The 18,134-nt window shown below is 44.9% G+C and overlaps 1 protein-coding gene across 1 annotated transcript in view; it reads right to left on the bottom strand.

Moving 5' to 3' along the window:
* The window catches only part of LOC135822499 (protocadherin Fat 4-like), a 137,762-nt gene that overhangs the window by 79,614 nt on the left and 40,014 nt on the right, over nucleotides 1-18,134 (bottom strand). The window contains exons 32-40 of the mRNA XM_065335280.1: nucleotides 13,964-14,128; nucleotides 13,366-13,446; nucleotides 12,323-12,484; nucleotides 11,937-12,071; nucleotides 10,534-10,860; nucleotides 9,978-10,175; nucleotides 8,756-8,980; nucleotides 5,113-5,277; nucleotides 3,919-4,002 (exon numbers count right to left, since the gene is read on the bottom strand). Coding sequence (XP_065191352.1) covers nucleotides 3,919-4,002; nucleotides 5,113-5,277; nucleotides 8,756-8,980; nucleotides 9,978-10,175; nucleotides 10,534-10,860; nucleotides 11,937-12,071; nucleotides 12,323-12,484; nucleotides 13,366-13,446; nucleotides 13,964-14,128 — 1,542 coding nt within the window. The remainder of the gene's footprint in view (nucleotides 1-3,918; nucleotides 4,003-5,112; nucleotides 5,278-8,755; nucleotides 8,981-9,977; nucleotides 10,176-10,533; nucleotides 10,861-11,936; nucleotides 12,072-12,322; nucleotides 12,485-13,365; nucleotides 13,447-13,963; nucleotides 14,129-18,134) is intronic.

Here is an 18,134-nt window from a genome sequence, read left to right as displayed (position 1 = left end):
CTAACATTTGACCAGGTGAGGTTAATGTCAGGTAAATCTGAATAGAGAGACTGTTGCAAGGATTCTATGCTGAGCTTATCATCTATGACTAGGAAGAGGTCGTCAATAAATCTTTCAAAAAGATAGATGGAAGCTTTAAAGATAGACAGTGTTTTCTTTTCGTGGATGAAAAGGAAGGCATTTGCTACATTGACCGCCATGGGAGTGCCCATGGCCATGCCATGTTCTTGATGATACAAAACGTTTTCAAACTTGAAATAGTTGTTTTTCAGAACAAAGGCAATGAGTGCAATCAAAAGAGGCCGCAATGGATGCTCAGCATCTTTCAAAAACTCATCAATTGCAGAAATTGTATCGTGCCAATTCATGTTTGTGTAAAGACTGACAACATCAGCTGTAACTACTTTGCTGTTTGCAGGGAAATGTGTATTTGCAAGTTTAGAGATTAGACTATCTGTGTCAGCAAGTACAGTGTTGGCAGTTTCATGAATGATGTTTTTAAGGTGAAAATCTATAAATCTAGAAGACGGGGAGGTGCAGTATCCAATGCAAGAGACAATTGGTCTACCCGGTACTAAGCCGTCAACAAGTTTTTTGTGGATTTTCGGAAGCATATAGAATTTAGCTGGTTTAAAAGGGAAAGAGCTAAATAATGCAGTGACATCACGTTCAGAAAGTAGGGCAGAGTGTACTTTACAAATTTCTGAGAGGTCACGGTGTAGAGAATCATGCAGTGCTTGGTTATCTGAAGATACTGGAGAATAATATTTTCTGTCAGCTAGCTGGCGAAGGCCTTCTGCTATGTAATCTTCTTTGTTTAAAACAACAGTGCCAAGATTTTTATCTGCTTTAGAAATAACAATATCTGGTCTGTTTTTTAATAAGAGATACGCTGATAATTCGCTAGGGGTTAGATTATGTTTACGTTTGCTTGTAATCTGAGCTGCATGGATGCTAGATTCTAATCTTGACCGGAAATCAAGTAGAGCAAATTCAACATGAGGTAAAGCGGTAGGAGGAACCTTCTCTGAAGGGAGGTGAAAATGTGGAATATATTGTTTGCTAGGCACTGTAGTCCTAAAACGATTAAACAGGTCATTCCATCTGACTTTACGTTGAAGTGCAGAAATATCGTTTGATAATTGCTGCTGTGTTGGCAAGTGAGTAGAGGGTCTAAAGTTAGACCCATATCCGAGAACTTGCTTTTCAATGGGTGTGAAATTGAAACTAGAAAAGTTATGAAAACCAGAGTTTAGAACGTACGTAGAATGTCTATTCAGATTGAGATTCCAAATATATTTCAAACGTAAGTCTAAGAATGATTTTTGCCTTTTCTTCTGCCGTGGGACAATTTCACTGTAACGTTTTTTGCCGTCTTCTTCTTCTTCTTTTGCTGAGCAGGCTTTGCTGAGCTGGTTTTTCGACTAATCTTAGACTGTTGCTGCTGCTGTTGCTGTTTTTTCGGTTGCTGTCGCTGCTGCTGCTGGGAAATGACTTGCCTAGTGACTTCTTTTTTGATAAGAGCGCCAATCTCTTCTGAGGTTGGAGGCAGTGCTTGAACATCCATCTTGTCTTTTGGCTTGTCTTTTCTGGCTGAGGTTAAATCAGTCCGACATTGTTTAGCGATGATGCAAGCTTGTCTTAGCCCAGAAAGATATTTGAAACGGGAAGTGAGTTGACTGGCAAAAATGTTGGTTGCTTCGTTAGATGAAAGTCTTTCAGCGAGAATGTTGAAGTCAGTGTTAGCTGAATCTAGCGTAGCTTCTGCTTTACTCAGCTTGGTATTGCAGGCGGCTATTTGCTTATTCACATACTCTGTGCATTCAATCAATCTGGCCCTATCTGAGAGCTTAGAAAACTTCTTAATGATATGATCTTGAAAGGAGTTTCCATCAATTTGAGCTTGCAACTTGTCTTTCTTTTCCGACTGTTCGGACAAAACCTTCTTACTGGTAAATACACGATTAATGCACCAGGTAACGTACCTCTCTAGCTCATCATCTGGTAGAGGACGGTCGCCAGGGCAGGTAACAGGTGAGGCATTGGCAGAATCGGCAGAGTCGTCAGTTGCAGCGTCGGTTGCAGCTTCAGATGACTTTTCGTTGATTAGGGCGTCGATTATGGCGACATCATCATCATCGACATCATCGTCGAAAGCAGTGTCTTCACGGAGGCGTTTAGAGCGTGGCGGTACTACGCTGACAGAGCCAGCACCGGGTCTAGGTAGGCCAACGTGGGACTTCTTGTCCATACTAAAGAACACGTTTGAGGGAGGTCATATTGAACATAAATCTTAATGAAGTGATACCCCCGACACAAACTGCACAAACAAGTGTGACATTCTTTGAAAGTTTACTTTTGGCTGACCGGTTTCACTACTAGGTGTAGATCATCAGAGTGAAGAGTAAAGTGGAACAAAATCAAACTTCCGCTCATTTATCATTGCAGAACTCTGTCGATATAATAGAACTAATTCAAGATTGTCTGATGTTCTTACTATCCGTGAGCGTTTTTGGTGCAGACTTAGGCTCAGAGGCTATCCTCCACATTTCTTGGCTCCTATCTTCATGAATATTGAACCTCGTGTTACACATCATTCTGCTGCCAAGAAAGCGAAGACCAGCCACAACAGGAATACAATTACATTTGTTACTTCCTATCACCCGCATTTTGCAAGAAATCGTCTTAGAACGATATTAACAGAATCTTTCTCCTCTTCCAATGTTGAGATCTTCTATCGCAAAACGAAACAATTGTTTCACTGAAGCTGGTTTCTGATAAACATTTTCAAATGTTTGTTCTCTTTTCTCCATTCTCCATACTTTCATTGTTTGCAGGCTTAGTCGCCTGCATTTAGGCGGGGTCCAAGCTTTGGATCCCGCCTAAAATTCAATTCACCTCATGAATATAGTACTCATAGTTGCATGCGCACTTCATTCATGACACATGACACACATACACCTTGTGCAATTATTGCATGACCGTATTACCGTAGCATTTCCCAATGCCCTTGGGGCCCCTAGCGTTTTGGCGGCCCACATGTGTCAATACATTTTCTACCCACCTAGTGGGAGCATAAAATTGTGTTTCGTTCCACTTTACTCTTCACTCTGATGATCTACACCTAGTAGTGAAACCGGTCAGCCAAAAGTAAACTTTCAAAGAATGTCACACTTGTTTGTGCAGTTTGTGTCGGGGGTATCACTTCATTAAGACATACAGAGAAAGGGATAAGAAAGGCTATTATGCTAATGGCAAGAAAGAGAGAGAGAGAGAGAGAGAGAGAGAGAGAGTGAGAGAACGAGAAAGCCTGGGGCCTCGGTAGGTATGGCAAATATGGGCGTGCAAGCAGCTGCCCAGGGCAACCGAACAAAGGTGTCATATTGGAACACAGGAAGCGAAGGGGAGCTGGCCAACATGGGGAAAGAAGTGAGTTGAAAAACGGAAGATGGGGACCTGACATTAGGTCTCCATCTCCCGTGCATTTCCTCGCACATCCTTCCCCCTGCTGGCGAGAAACCCATAGCTTCATTTTCCCCTTCCTCTCTCCATGTACCTCTCCCTGTCTATGTCCCTCTCCTTCTCTACCCCCCCCCCTCCCTTCCTCCCACCCTCCCTCCCACCCTCCCTCCCCTCATCAATCCAACCCAATACAGTCTTCCTCCAGACCTTCCAGAACTTGTCTGTGGCTGGTACTGAGTGGGCACTATGTGACTTTCAATGCTCCAACACTTTTTTCATCCTCTTATTCTTGTTTGAACTAGCTCTGCCTTTCGGTACTGAGCACTCTATTGGACAGCCTGGAACCTCTCTGCACGGTTTTAATGTATCAACATTCAATATCTTTCAGCATTATAACGTGCAACACTGTGAAAAGCCTGCTATGGAACATACGTATTGCTACAGGTTATCGCTTACCAAAGTGCAAGTAGCCACTGGTGCAATGGAGAACTTTCCCTGTGCATTGTCATCCAATGTGAGCTTCAGTGGTTGGTTGGAATCCTGCAAAGGATATAACAGAGGCAATAGAGAGTCAAATACTAGGATAAACTCTCAACGTATATCAACGTATATCCCAAATGTTAATCGAAGATAAGATTCGGATGGAGAGCCAAAGATAAAAAGAGAAGAAAAGAAAAGGACCAAAAGTTTACAAGTTATCCGTTGTTTGTGTCCAACACTAGCCATTATAAGCACAATGCTGACGAGTCAGAACATGCAGCGATTAGCACAAAACTGACTGATGTGATACTGACATTCAACGACCTGATGCTTAGCTGCAACACATCTAGAATTCGCAAACCAACATCCTTCCAACTTGGAAGGTTAAGTTATGAAGTAACGTGGCCGTCCTATGCTGTGGTCCTTCGTCTTTCGTCGTCACTCTGTCATAGCTAGTATTCTTAGTTTGCTGTGCTGTTTAGCTTGTTCTTGTCTGGAGTGCGCTCACCTTCCCCTTTCTTACGTTATAATGTCTCAACCTTGTAAACCTTCCCTTTTCATTATTCGAAGAAGGAACATTTTTCCAATTCGCGCGAGACTCAGTTATCCTTTTCCGCGTTGGAACACCAGCACCCTCAACATCAAGACACAGACGTAGCTCCTAAAGCGGTGGTAGGCAAAGTTTACTCTTCGTGCGTTCCGACTGTCCACCAACTTGATGTGTACAGTCAGAACGTGTGACATTCGGCACAGTCCTGACTGAATTTTCAGACACTCAACGACTAGCATAGTCCCCACTGCTTAGCAAGTCATATTAGCTCTTTGACCCGCTAAATATTATCTGTTGGATAGAAATCAAATGTCAGGTCATTGAATGACAGTTTTATCAGTCAGCAATGTGCCCAATGTCACACAATCTGACCCTATAGTATCTTGGCAATAAATTGCTGGGCAACAACGATGAGTACAGTTCGGTTCTTTCCCATAATTACTGGCTCCATGTCTCAGTCTACAATTTGAATATTTACATTGTTCTGGGTTGCACAACACCATTTTCAACTTTAACTCCACATTTTTTTAATGTCACTCTCCATAGCTAGGTTTGAACTGGAAAATAAACTACACCCGAATGCCCCAAACGAAAAATCACACTGGTCGATGGTTACTGACCGGGTCTGATGCATAGATTGCGCCAACAACACTGCCATATTTGGGATGCTCATTCACACTAGCATGATCATCTGTAAACACTTGTTGTCCGTTAGTATCCTTGAAGACGGGAAGCAGTGGTACTTCATTCTTGTCTGTTACACTGATGTAGAAATCACGCTGAACCTACAAGTACAAGCAGGAAAATAGTGTACTCACAGAAATCAATAATAATAAATTAGAAAACAAAGAACTCGGTTACATCGTTAGAGACATGACCTTCAGGAATAACAGACACAGCAACGGGAAATTGTTTTAACCATTTCCTGAAATGTTCAACGAAAGTGTCACGCAACGAGCGGTGGACAAAGTGAAAGGACTTCTTGCATGTGATTTTGTCGTACTTTGTGACAGTCGAATTGTCTCAGTGTTACTAGTTTATCGTTAGCTTACTAGTTTGCTGTTTGAATCTGCGTTTGGTTTATTTATTGTTTATCTGACACGTCTTTTCTGTGTCTTTTGTTTGGTTGACGTCATGAGGTCCCATGGCTACGCGGACTGTACTCAGTCGCGGATCCTTCTGCAGAGCTGGCTACTTTTTCGGTTGCTTTTGGAATCCTTATTTGATGCATGTAAATTAGTGTAGATTAGTGTAGTACGTTGGCGTCGTTTGCGCTGCTGTGGGTGCTTTGTAGGCGCACGTGTATGTGCACGTTCTGCTGAGGAGAGCGTTTTGGCTTTCGCTTGCGCTACTTGTTTCTTCGATATTTTCCTTTTCTAGTTAGTTGTTGTTCCTTCCGTGATGGACGGATAGCTTTCTTTCTCTCTTGTTTCACCTGTATCATATTGTTCCTGTATCCTGTAAATATCCCAAACTGAGTTGTGTGAGCTTGTTGTCGGTTGGATCAAATTATGGCGACCACGCCAGGATTGTCAGGGAGACGAGGAACTGGAAGGAACTCCGGTGCGAAGGAAAACGCATCGTGAACAAATCACCGAAACGACGTCGTCTGAGCTGAAGGCGCTGAGCGAGGAAACGTCTGCGAGGAGTGGCTGGCTCGTCGGAGCTGAATGCGCTGAGGGCAGATGAAATGGATGAACATCTGCGAGGAGTGGCTGGTCCGTCGGAGTTGAATGCGCTGAGGGCAGGGACGTCCCGCGAGGTGGCTGGTGAAGACGACGACTCGGAGGTTGGTGCGACGGAAGTCGTTGGAGCTGAATGCGCTGAGGGTAGATGAAGTCGGATAAACGTCTGCGATGAGTGGCTGGTTCCTACGACAAGGACGGTGCGAAGGAAAACGCATCGTGAGCAAATAACCCCATGTGAGTGTGACGCGGAGTTTAGAAGGTGCTCCTGCTGTGATTTGTTGACTAGTTTGATTCGATTTGTTTTGAGTGGTTTGGTTTGCTCGATTTGTTTGTTAGTTCGAGTTTGGTAGTTCGGTTTGCTCGAGTTGTTGATTAGTTTGTTTTGCTCGAGTTGTTTGTTAGTTCGAGTTTGGCAGTTCGGTTTGCTCGATTTGTTTGAGTTTGATTTGTTTGTCCCTGGTCGGACGTTGCCTTTCGTTGGAGTTTTGTTGACGTGTCGATCGTTTATTTGTTTATTTGTTGCCTCTTGTAGTTAGCTTGATTAGTACGCTTGCGGCGTATACTCGTAGGGCACAGTGTTCGCAGTCCTCGTAGAACCCTGAAAAGGTCTTTGGTGGGGAATATGTTGTGTATCGGTAGAAAGACTTTTCATGGCTCTTTTTGTTGTGGTCCTTTCGTTTAATTTGGTTTGTTTTGCGTTCTGCTTTGACTTGTTTTGGTTGCATGTATAGTTTGTACATGATCCAAGTAACGGTTACGTCATTGTCATACGTTGTGTTTTGTTGCGCGCATGCTCGTATGCTGCCATAAATGTTAGTCTTTTTCTTCAGTTATCAGTTTACCTCGTCGTGTCCGGTCTTCTTGTCTGTCCGTCTCCGTCTTGTCAAGAAATTATGTAGAACTCTCAGTTCAGTTTCGTTGTTGTGTGTGGCGGGTCGGATGGGCAGGGAGGCTGGGCCCCTAACGCCTGGACAACATGTGCGCGTGCACAAAATTTGGCGACCACGCCAGGATAGATACGCTGTTTGGATCCAGTGGCGCTGACAGGAAGTGGCCACGATGCTCGAGGAGAGAACCAGTGAGGGCGCAGGATACTCGGCAGAGTCCGCGGGGGGACTGCTGTTGGAGGAGCGGTTGCTGCGAGTTGGTAAGGCCCTGGGTTTCGAGGGGAGCCGACTCGCGCAGTACGTGGAAAGAAAGGTGAAGGAGGTCAACGCTCGAAGGGAGCAGGCTATCCAATGGGAGGAGGCGCGTGCTCAACGGGGGCATGCGTTCCGAGCGGCCGAAGCGGAGTTGCGAGGGGAGCGCTCTGCGGCGGAGGTTGCGTCTACTTGTGGACTAGTGGACAGCAGTGCTGTGGGGGTAATGACAGTCCCAAGTACAAGTACCAGGATTACGTTTCCAATGTACAAGGAAACAACGGTTGTGTTTGACCAAGAGGTGCGTGGACGACGAGCGTCAGTGGAGAATCCGTCGGTCGCTCCAACAACCCAGCACAGTGGACAGTGCTTTGGAGTGTCAGTCATGGATACGGCTGAGGTGGAGACGGAAATGAAGGTCGTCAATGGTAACAGCGCATTGGACACAAAAGCCGGATGCACTGTGTCGGTGGCCTGTATCGAGGCAAAAATGGAACGGCGGTGGCAGATGGAGGAGCCACCACGTGTAGCGAACAATACGCGTGAGAACCCAGCGAAGCGGTTTGAAACGCAGTGCCTTGTTGTTTCACGGAGGAAGGCTAACCAACGATCGCCAGAAAGTGATGTGCCGGAAGCCATCAAGTTGATGAAAAGATGGAATGTCAGTCGCAGGATGCAGCGCCTGGGTAACGTGCTCAGGGAAGAGTACAGCGACGATGATCAGCGGTGTCTTGCACGCAGTCTTATTGATCGTGGCGTCCGGAATACCAGAGTCGATTGTGTTGTTCGTGCATTCGTTTGTTTAGGATTGTGATCCCCAGGAAGTCCTTTGGTGGGGAGTGATGTCACGCAACGAGCGGTGGACAAAGTGAAAGGACTTCTTGCATGTGATTTTGTCGTACTTTGTGACAGTCGAATTGTCTCAGTGTTACTAGTTTATCGTTAGCTTACTAGTTTGCTGTTTGGTTTATTTATTGTTTATCTGACACGTCTTTTCTGTGTCTTTTGTTTGGTTGACGTCATGAGGTCCCATGGCTACGCGGACTGTACTCAGTCGCGGATCCTTCTGCAGAGCTGGCTACTTTTTCGGTTGCTTTTGGAATCCTTATTTGATGTATGTAAATTAGTGTAGATTAGTGTAGTACGTTGGCGTCGTTTGCGCTGCTGTGGGTGCTTTGTAGGCGCACGTGTATGTGCACGTTCTGCTGAGGAGAGCGTTTTGGCTTTCGCTTGCGCTACTTGTTTCTTCGATATTTTCCTTTTCTAGTTAGTTGTTGTTCCTTCCGTGATGGACGGATAGCTTTCTTTCTCTCTTGTTTCACCTGTATCATATTGTTCCTGTATCCTGTAAATATCCCAAACTGAGTTGTGTGAGCTTGTTGTCGGTTGGATCAAAGAAAGTCAGCTCATCTTAGAAACCCACCACGATGACTTACAGACATAGCAGGGTTTCCACTATCCGTGACCTTCACAGTGACTTTGTGTACAGTCTTGGTTTCATAATCTGTAGACTTGGCCTTCAGCAATGTTGTACCATCCGCACTCAGTTTGAATTGACCATTATCATCATCAACAAGCTGGACTTGATGAGTTTGTCCTTTGTCTTCATCAGTGTAAGCGAATACTCCGACTACTGTACCAACTGGATCATTCTCTTTCACCTGCACAGTGATAAAATACAGCCAGAAAACAACAACTTCAAGACATACATGTACGTGGAAAACATACCATATTTCCCCAATTATAAGTCACACTCGAGTATATGTCGCACCCCCATTTTAAGTTGCACCCCCATTTTAAATCTCACCCCCATTTTCAGATTTGAGCGATATTGATTTGGTATATTGACTTCAGTAGGATATCACGCTGGATTGTAAGTTGCACCCCCTTTTTACCCTTGAATTTTAGTTTCAAAAGGTGCGATACTGTAAATATACAATTTTTCAGAAGCTATTTAATTTCAGCTATATTCGGCACCGACCCCAAACACCTAAATTAAAACGCCGATGAAATTTTTCACAGCATCTGTCGCACTATACCATGCCCTCTACCCCACGCCGAAAATAAATCGCCGCCGAAATGTCAAAAATCATGAAGTGCCGAAATTTTGCAGCGCCGAAATTTTGTATATTTACAGTATTCGGGGATATACGGTATTTAGATTGTGCCACAGAATGCTAATACACACATTCTACCGCTGGTTCTGCCTCTTTTGGAAACTCCACATGGCTTTGCAAGGAGAGACAGGAGCAGCAAATTCAAATCCAATCCACACTTGACTTAAAGCATTCAATTGGTAGGTCATGAACCAACGATTGCCTCCAAAAAAGGCACAAAGGAATGACGTAGTGGGTATTACTTCTTGCGACATCCCCTATCTAGACCATATACACCAATGGGGGGGGGGGGGGGGCATATACTATGGCATGCATGGCTGAACCCACTCAACTGTTCTCATGCTCCGTGATCAGGAAAATTATGATTACGTATGTACATGTCATTTGCAGTTAGATGAAATTTCATTTCATTTCCTACATCAATGTATATCCCCATAATGATTGTGAATTTCACACCAGTTAAGTTAATAGGACCAGAAGGGATAAAGACCAGTGCAGGACGGGCAAAGGAAATCAATGGACTGAACTAAAATCAACTCACAATTGTATTGCCAATAGTCAGTTGTCTTGGTTGGTCATTGATGTTGTTTAGTTGGATGGTGAGCGGAAAAGTTGCAGTCTTCGCGGGTGATCCACTATCAGTGACTTGAACTGTGACACTGAAAGTAGGTGAGGATTCATAATTCAGGCGACAGTAGGACCCACCGTTCTTCAGACAATCTACATTGGGTATTGCCACCTGGACAAGAAGCCAGCATATATGTTGATTGTATTGCCGTATTCGCAGGAGTATAATGCACACCCCCTATTTTGAGCAAAGTTTTGGCAATTCAAGGCTTAGACAAAAGGTATGCACAGAATCCATTCTGGCTTGTGCCGATCAAGAAATGACTTTACCTTAAACCACTCCAAGGTACTCGTCTGCAACGTTTATGCAAAAAGTACTTTACAAATATCCACACAAATATAGAGGCGGTAGGCTTAGGTTATCAGAATTATCAGTTATCAGTTACCAATTATCAGAAACAAATATAATGATTGAACTCCACAATGTCAAACATGCTTCTACGGATCTCCTCCAAGAACTAGTTGTTTACCTTCACTTGGTTTCCTTCAATCTTGAAAATCCCTTGTGCAGAGTCAATCAGTTTGTAGCTGAATGTCTGCCATACCTTGTTGGCATTATCCGGGTCAGAGGTTGTAATCATTCCTACGATAGTATCCACTTTGGGGTTTTCATTGATTAGATAATTTGACAATTGCACTCTTGTAGGTGTTTCATTCACATCGATGACTGTGATAAGAAGATTCTTCTCATAGCTTAGTGCTGGACTGCCACTGTCTGTCACACGAACACGAACAGTCAATGATGCTGATGCCTCATAGTCCAGAGCACCAGTTGTTCTGAGCTCATTGCCAGAGATCTAAGATGACGTGAAACGAATGCAGTCAAAAACAAATATTGTCAGCACAATCACATGTGAACATGGGGTGAAAGATCAATAATTACACTGACTCTGTGTCCCAAACCAGCACTCGAGCCACTAATACACTACTGTAAGGCCAGATATTTCAAAAACGATCTCCGGATTTTTGTGGGCTAGCAAGGTGAAATTCAAACGAATTCTGTCTCAAAACTGGCAAATGACTGTATATTACATATCGTTTTGCACATAACGACTACAAATGTTGACGATTTTCTTAAATTCCTTAAATTCATTGCATTCCCAACTCATCACAACCACGCGCTCTTCAGCCGAACCATACAGACACCAGCAAGGACACTTCCGTTGAGAGATAATAATTATTGCTCCACGCCTCTAGACAGCTGTTTCGCTCCCTGTCGGAGCTCATCAGTAGAGGATGATAATGATGATAATGGAGGAATGATCATTCTTATACACAAGAAATGGCGCAAGTGTATCTAGACAGCTGTCTAGAGGCGTGGAGCAATAATTATTATCTCTCAACGGAAGTGTCCTTGCTGGTGTCTGTATGGTTCGGCTGAAGAGCGCGTGGTTGTGATGAGTTGGGAATGCAATGAATTGAAAATATGGCCGAAAGCTCTGTCGCAATATTTAGTTCTGAAATTCCTTAAATTGTTAGAATTAAATGTTCAAAACTCGGATGTTGAGCCAATAATAAATGTAGAAAGGAAGAGGACATATGGATACGAGTATATAGTATCTGGTTACAGTGATGGAGAGTTACTCTTAACTCGTTCGTATCCATAATATGTCCTCTTCCTTTCTACAATTGAATGTTCGTTAACATTACTGGTCTTACAGTATGCAAGTCAGCTCATTGTGTGCAAGCAGTCTCTACTGACCAGTTTCGAGTGGGTGGAATCTGTGTCTGTGGTGCATATTGAAACTCTGTCTGACAATTTCTGCATTTTATTTTAGTTTTCCTGAAAATTTGCGACTCGATTCATTGAGACTCCATCTGTATCACCCGTATTTTCACATGTGAGAAACAAAGACATTCAAATTTGCCTTACCACAAACTTTCCACCGGCATTGTTGACTAGCGTGTAGGTGTAAGTTTGACCAAGATCAGGATCCTTTGCTGTTAGAACTCCAACAAGACTCTTTGCTTTGTTCTCTGCTATATCATCGTTTGACAGCACAATATCCTGCACAGTACAAAGAGTAGATATGTAATGCCATAAACGAGAAAATATGAGCTGATGGCGTACATCAAGGTGTACTTCAATACAGAGGAGGAGGGGATCTTCGTGCAAGACAATAACCTTGTGTGGCAGTGGTTTTCCTACAGCCCTGTTGTGGTCTAAATAGAACATCACAAGCTACCCATGGCCTTATGTGGTGCTGTTCACACTTTGTCTGGTTACAATTCAGCACTACAACAACCAAAGTGTCTCACCGTAGGAGGGTCATTGACATCCAATATCTTGACGGTGAATTTCTTGACTTTGAACAATCCACCCGGATCCGTCAACCGAACTACAACTTGATGTTGATACGAGTCTTCATGATCCAAACTGCCCGATACTGTCACCATGGCTGTGCATGTGCTTGAGGATGTCTGCAAAGAGATATTCAACAGCATACAGAGAAACATATTCAACAGCCAACTCAGCAATAATTTGACCGTAAAAAGGTACATTTGTCAGTGTCCCGAGGAAATTGATGATGGGAGCTTACACTGGAGTAAAAAATTTAATAATATCGCACGGGTTTGTGTACAGGGTGGGTCAAGAACAACCTTTCTGCTTCCGTGGGACGCCACCAACCCGTGATCAGGCGTTAGATGTGGCTCCTAAACGGTGGGGACGATAGTTCAGATCCACCAACCAGGAGCCAAAGGCCGAAATCCCATTTGCCACCTCCATGTTTTCCTCGTGCCAGGCCACGAGTTCCCAGTTCACCGTGGGTCTTAGCCTGGCTGGAGAAATCCTTCCGCTTCCAAGATGGAATAAGCAAGCGGAAAATGCAGCACCTAATGGAGGGGTGAGCGGATAAGTCTCACAACCACTTGGCACAATTAATACCGAAAGCCTCATTAGCCACATGCAAGTATCCCTGGTGCCTGGCCACATTTCTCCAAGTTGCCTGTGGGAAGCAGCATGTCTGAAATTCCACTCCCAGGCAGCACTTGAACCAAACACAGCTTGCGTGGAGTCTGATTCGGATTCTGGGTGTAACAGCCTATATTATGTACATTTTTCCTACTTGCAACTCGCTACGTACATGTACAGATGCGGGTCAAGCAATATTATGGGAGACCATCAAAACTGCCCTTCATGCGTCTCAAATATCAGACTTTAACGAAGATATGACTAAACCAGAACTTGTCAGTTGTAATATGAAAAGAAAACGCGCAACCATTTTCTAAGGAATGAAACACACACTTTAGCTGACAGCAAAGCAAACGAAGCAACATTGCTAGGGTGTGCGATCGCTTACGAATGTACATGATGTTGATGAAACAGCAAAGCGATTGCCAGCATTGTTATCCAGGGAGATGGTGAGCTTCTGGTTGGCATCCTGCAAATAGAAACATTGACAGCATCAAACAAGGAGATCAGATACTGTCAAGGTTATTGTTCACTGGTTGAGGGATTGGAAAAGGGAAAAGATTTAAGAGAAAATTTACTGTCACGACCAGGACTCGAACCAGGGACCTTCGCTTGAGTCCAGTGATGCTCTAATCACTAAGCTATGTAGCTGGCATCCCAGCAACGACCGTTCAACATTTTCTCCAGACTACGACACTCACACTTCCTGTGAAACTACACAGGCTGGTAGGGCGCAGTCCTCACTATACACACACACTTCACGCCCAAACTAGTGTGCGGGGAGCTCCAAAGTATTGAAATGCTCACTAGTTTAGGAAATGGAAAAGGTTGTCGTGTAGAAAATTCATAAACCGCTGAAGGTAAGGAAGGCCGTACTGTTCAAGTGGAATCCTGTCATACTAGGACAGTTTTCCGCTGCACCAAGGGCGTCCGGTTCGGACATGTTTTATTGCAAGTCAACTGACTTTAAAATTATGAATACTTACCAAATCTGTACCTTGAATAGTACCAACAACAGTTCCGATTTTTGAGTTTTCTGGAAGTTCTGGATTATCCGGAAGAAACGACACTGCTCCATTTTTCGATGAGAAGCTTATGGAGTATGGCTGATCATTCATATCAATGACACTAATAGAGAATGTCTGCATAATCTGAAAGAGGGTGTCAGGAAAAGCACAAAGAAACATATCCTTCCTCAGTTTGTTTTCCATGTACACATCCCACTATGCCAGCTGCCTCTCCAGTATATAATTGCTCCAATCATTTTTGAGAGCCACATTGGGGGGAGGTGGGGGGGGGGGGGGGCATTTGTATAGTCCCTTTTGCCATTTCAAACAATTTTACCTTTCCTATAGGGTATCTCACCCTGGCGACCCTGGCCCTTGGCTTACCAGGAAACGAAAGTATGCTGTCAACTACAGCCTCTTCCATGTGGGTTGGATTGGTTTACTACAGCTTTCCACACTCTTTCTCTCCCTCTATACTTATATCTCTCCACCTCTTTCTCTCTTTCCCTTACTTACCCATCTCTTTCTCTTTATCTCTCTCTCTCTCTCTCTCTCCCTCCCTCCCTCGCACCCTCCCTCCCTCCCTCCCTCTTTAGTCGGGGGAGTCCACTGCATCTCACCAGCGCATCTCACCAGCGCATCTCACCAGCGCATCTCACCAGCGCATCTCACCAGCGCATCTCACCAGCGCATCTCACCAGCGCATCTCACCAGCGCATCTCACCAGCGCATCTCACCAGCGCATCTCACCAGCGCATCTCACCAGCGCATCTCACCAGCGCATCTCACCAGCGCAGCTCATGTAGCGCCTACACACTCATTGTTGTTTTTTTTGTTTTGTCTTCGTTTTGTTTCTCCTTCTTCCGTAGGTATGCCGGTGCAATGTGATACAAAAATAAAAAAACATGCAGCCACACAATAGATGCAATGCAGTTGCAATGACGATTCCATGGGAAATGGCGATGAGAACTGCCAGTGGAGTCCTGGTGGGATTTCGGATGCCCACTCTCCTTTTGCTTGGTGGATTCTTTCGTGGACAGTGCTTTTTTGTGACGTGAAATTTCGCAGTTTTTCCTCCTTTTTTATTTTTCAGTTATTGTCACTGTCACTATCAGATTGTTGTTACAGTATAGCAGTCGTCCGTTCTACTCCATTGTTTCATCTGTTTTGCCAGTTCTGCTAGCTGATTCTCTTTATTCGCCATTGCCCCGCATAGTGCTCATGCTCGGGTGAAGGGCGGTGTGACCCGTTTAGGGTAGCTGTGCCATAGTAGTAGTAGTAGTAGTAGTAGTAGTAGTAGTAGTAGTAGTAGTAGTAGTAGTAGTAGTAGTAGTAGTAGTAGTAGTAGTAGTAGTATGTGTGTGTGTGAGTGTAGGGCAAAGATTAACGGCCGGACATCGGACATTTTCCGGCCATTTTCGGCCACTGAACGGACGTTTTCAATTTCACCGGACATAGTGTCCGGTCAAAAAAGGAAAAAAAAAGAGCAGCGACCTTTCGACCTTTTTATGCAGAGTTGGGCTTTCTTCGGCCGCTTCGTGCCAACTGCGACTTGCATATCGTACAACTAACACGTCTACACCGTAGCCTCAGGCGTAGACCAGTCGACTTCACCTTATTTACTTGATCCGCCTGTAGAAACGCGGTTGCTACAGTCAATTCACACTTTCGACCTTTGGTACATGGTGTCGACTTCGCACCTGAATCGATGGGTTGAACTGCAGTGCAGTGCAGTTGTTCACTCTTGAGAGGAAGATATCATCTTTTTATTTTTGACTCTTTCACTGACCAGGAATGCAGATAGTCTTTTAGAATGTCTTCTGGAAAGCGAAAGGGAGATTCAGAGGACTTGCCGCCGGGCAAAAAAGTCCGTGGTGTGAAGGCCGCTACTTGCGATAAGTGGATCTCGGACAATGATGCAGAGCTGAATTCTTCCGCCTGGCTGATTTATGACCGGCAGAAGAACGATCGGCTGTTAGCAGAATGTTTGAAGTGTTCCGTGTGCATCAAGTTTGTAGACAGAGTCCGCAGTTGTAAACACTTCAGCGAGGCTTTCATAACCGGATCCAAGAACCTGAGAACATCAGCGTTCAAGGATCATGCTGGAACTGAGATGCATAAACGAGCAATGAATCTTTTCCGCAGGCAAGAGTGTCTCGCTCGAAATGCCCTCGAAATTGGTCCAATTGCAAAGGCACTGTGCGAGATGGACGATGGTGCTGCCGCTGTCGTAATATCTGGACTCTATTATGCGTACACTACTGTACACTTATGACTGTATGCGTTGCATGCTGTATGTACGTCACACAGGCCGTTTCCCGTAGGCCAGAACTTTGATGTGCTTCACTGGCTCGGCACTTCTCTTGTTTTTGACTTACCTACTGGTTGTGCATTTCTTGCTCCTCATTAGTTTACTCGTCCATGTCTCCTTGTCCCTATTGAGAATAATACTACATGGTGTCAGAATTGGGCTGCTGATAACGATGGCTGGATTTTCTATTCCATCCATGAGATGGGAGTCAGACAACCTCCCGGAGGAATTCGCCTCGTTTAGGCAGTATTGTGAATTGATTTTCGGAGGTCCGTACTCAGCGAAGTCAGCGAAAGAGCAATGCTCATATATCCTCCTTTGGATAGGCCGACCTGGTGTGTGTTATGTCCCCTTGCGGACTAACATTCCATTACACTCATGCATTCTTACTGACACACACAAACACTAGCATTTGTAAGACATTCCTCTTGGTCAGGTAAAGTAACAACAACAACCATATGCGAGCATGCGCAGTCAGTAGCAAACGGTGTAGTAGATATATAATGACTAACTTGCATACACAACAACTGCCCCCTTTCAAGAATGTTCCCGGGAATATTCTACCACAATTAAATACCTCAAAATCGTTGAAGCAACACATAAAATAAGTTCATCAATCCACCGTACGTGAATTCTTAAACTTTGACACAGCACTACAATAACATAATCTGACGCAGGAATCCGTCAGTCAATATTAGCAATACCAAGGATCTTGCACACTATTGTACATGGTAATAATTACTAGTTCGCTAAACAGTCCAGCAATGACATATCAGGGAACGGCTCAAAGCTGTTCAATCAGTCTATCCGGACGAACACTACGCCGAGACGAACGTCTAACAGTGGTTTCACAGGGAGTATTCTCAACCTGTGGTAAACCAACTTCAGGAGCAGACTGCTCACAAGGAGGATCCGCCTCAACTTGTACAGTAGCAGACTGTGGCGAGACGCTAGCCGGAAAATCACTGGCCAGTGACGACTCTGCTACGTCTGACAGCACTGGTGACGGTGACGTCTGATCGATTGTATCCAACAGTGGTTCTGGCAGCGATGCACTCAAGCTTGCCGGAACTGACCGTAGACGCAACTGATCTCGGTGACGCTTCCACAACACATCACCCACTTGTACTTCATAGTTGTAGTCACTGAGGACACGCACAATTCGTCCCGGGACCCAACGATTACCTTTGCCGAAATTGAGCGCAAACACAGAGTCACTCTCTGTGAACGCTGGCTTGACGCGATTGCCGTCCTCATAAGCCTTTGCTTGTTGACGTACCTGCGAGGGACGCAGAGCACTAAGCCGCGTGCGTGGCTGGCGTCCAAACATCATCTCCGCAGGTGTTCTGCCGGCATGGTTGGGTGTCGTGCGGTACGTTAGCAGAAACCTGTCGAGCCGAGCTTGCAGTGGTTCGCTCGTTGCACCCATTTCCTTCAACTTCTGCTTAAACACACCCACATAGCGCTCAGCAAGTCCATTCGTAGCCGGATGGCCTGGAGCCGTCAGGGTGTGCACAATGTCGTTGGCACGGAGGAAAGCCTTGAATTCCTCGCTCGTGAATTGGGTTCCATTATCTGAAACAAGATGCTCCGGCAGACCAAACACAGAGAACACGTGCCGCAGAGCCGCAATAGTGGTTGCAGACGTGGCATTAGACATTGCAATTACATCCAGATACTTTGTGTATGCATCCACCACAACCAGGAACATCTTGCCCATGAATGGTCCTGCAAAGTCGATATGCACCCGTTTCCAAGGACCGTTTGGCCATGACCAGGTTCCCGACTTGGCAGGTGGACATTTCGCACTTTCTTGGCATTGAGCACATGCCTTGACCA

Source organism: Sycon ciliatum, chromosome 8, assembly GCF_964019385.1.
Source record: "Sycon ciliatum chromosome 8, ocSycCili1.1, whole genome shotgun sequence".
NCBI lineage: Eukaryota > Metazoa > Porifera > Calcarea > Leucosolenida > Sycettidae > Sycon > Sycon ciliatum.
This window is presented reverse-complemented; position numbering and strand designations above follow the sequence as displayed.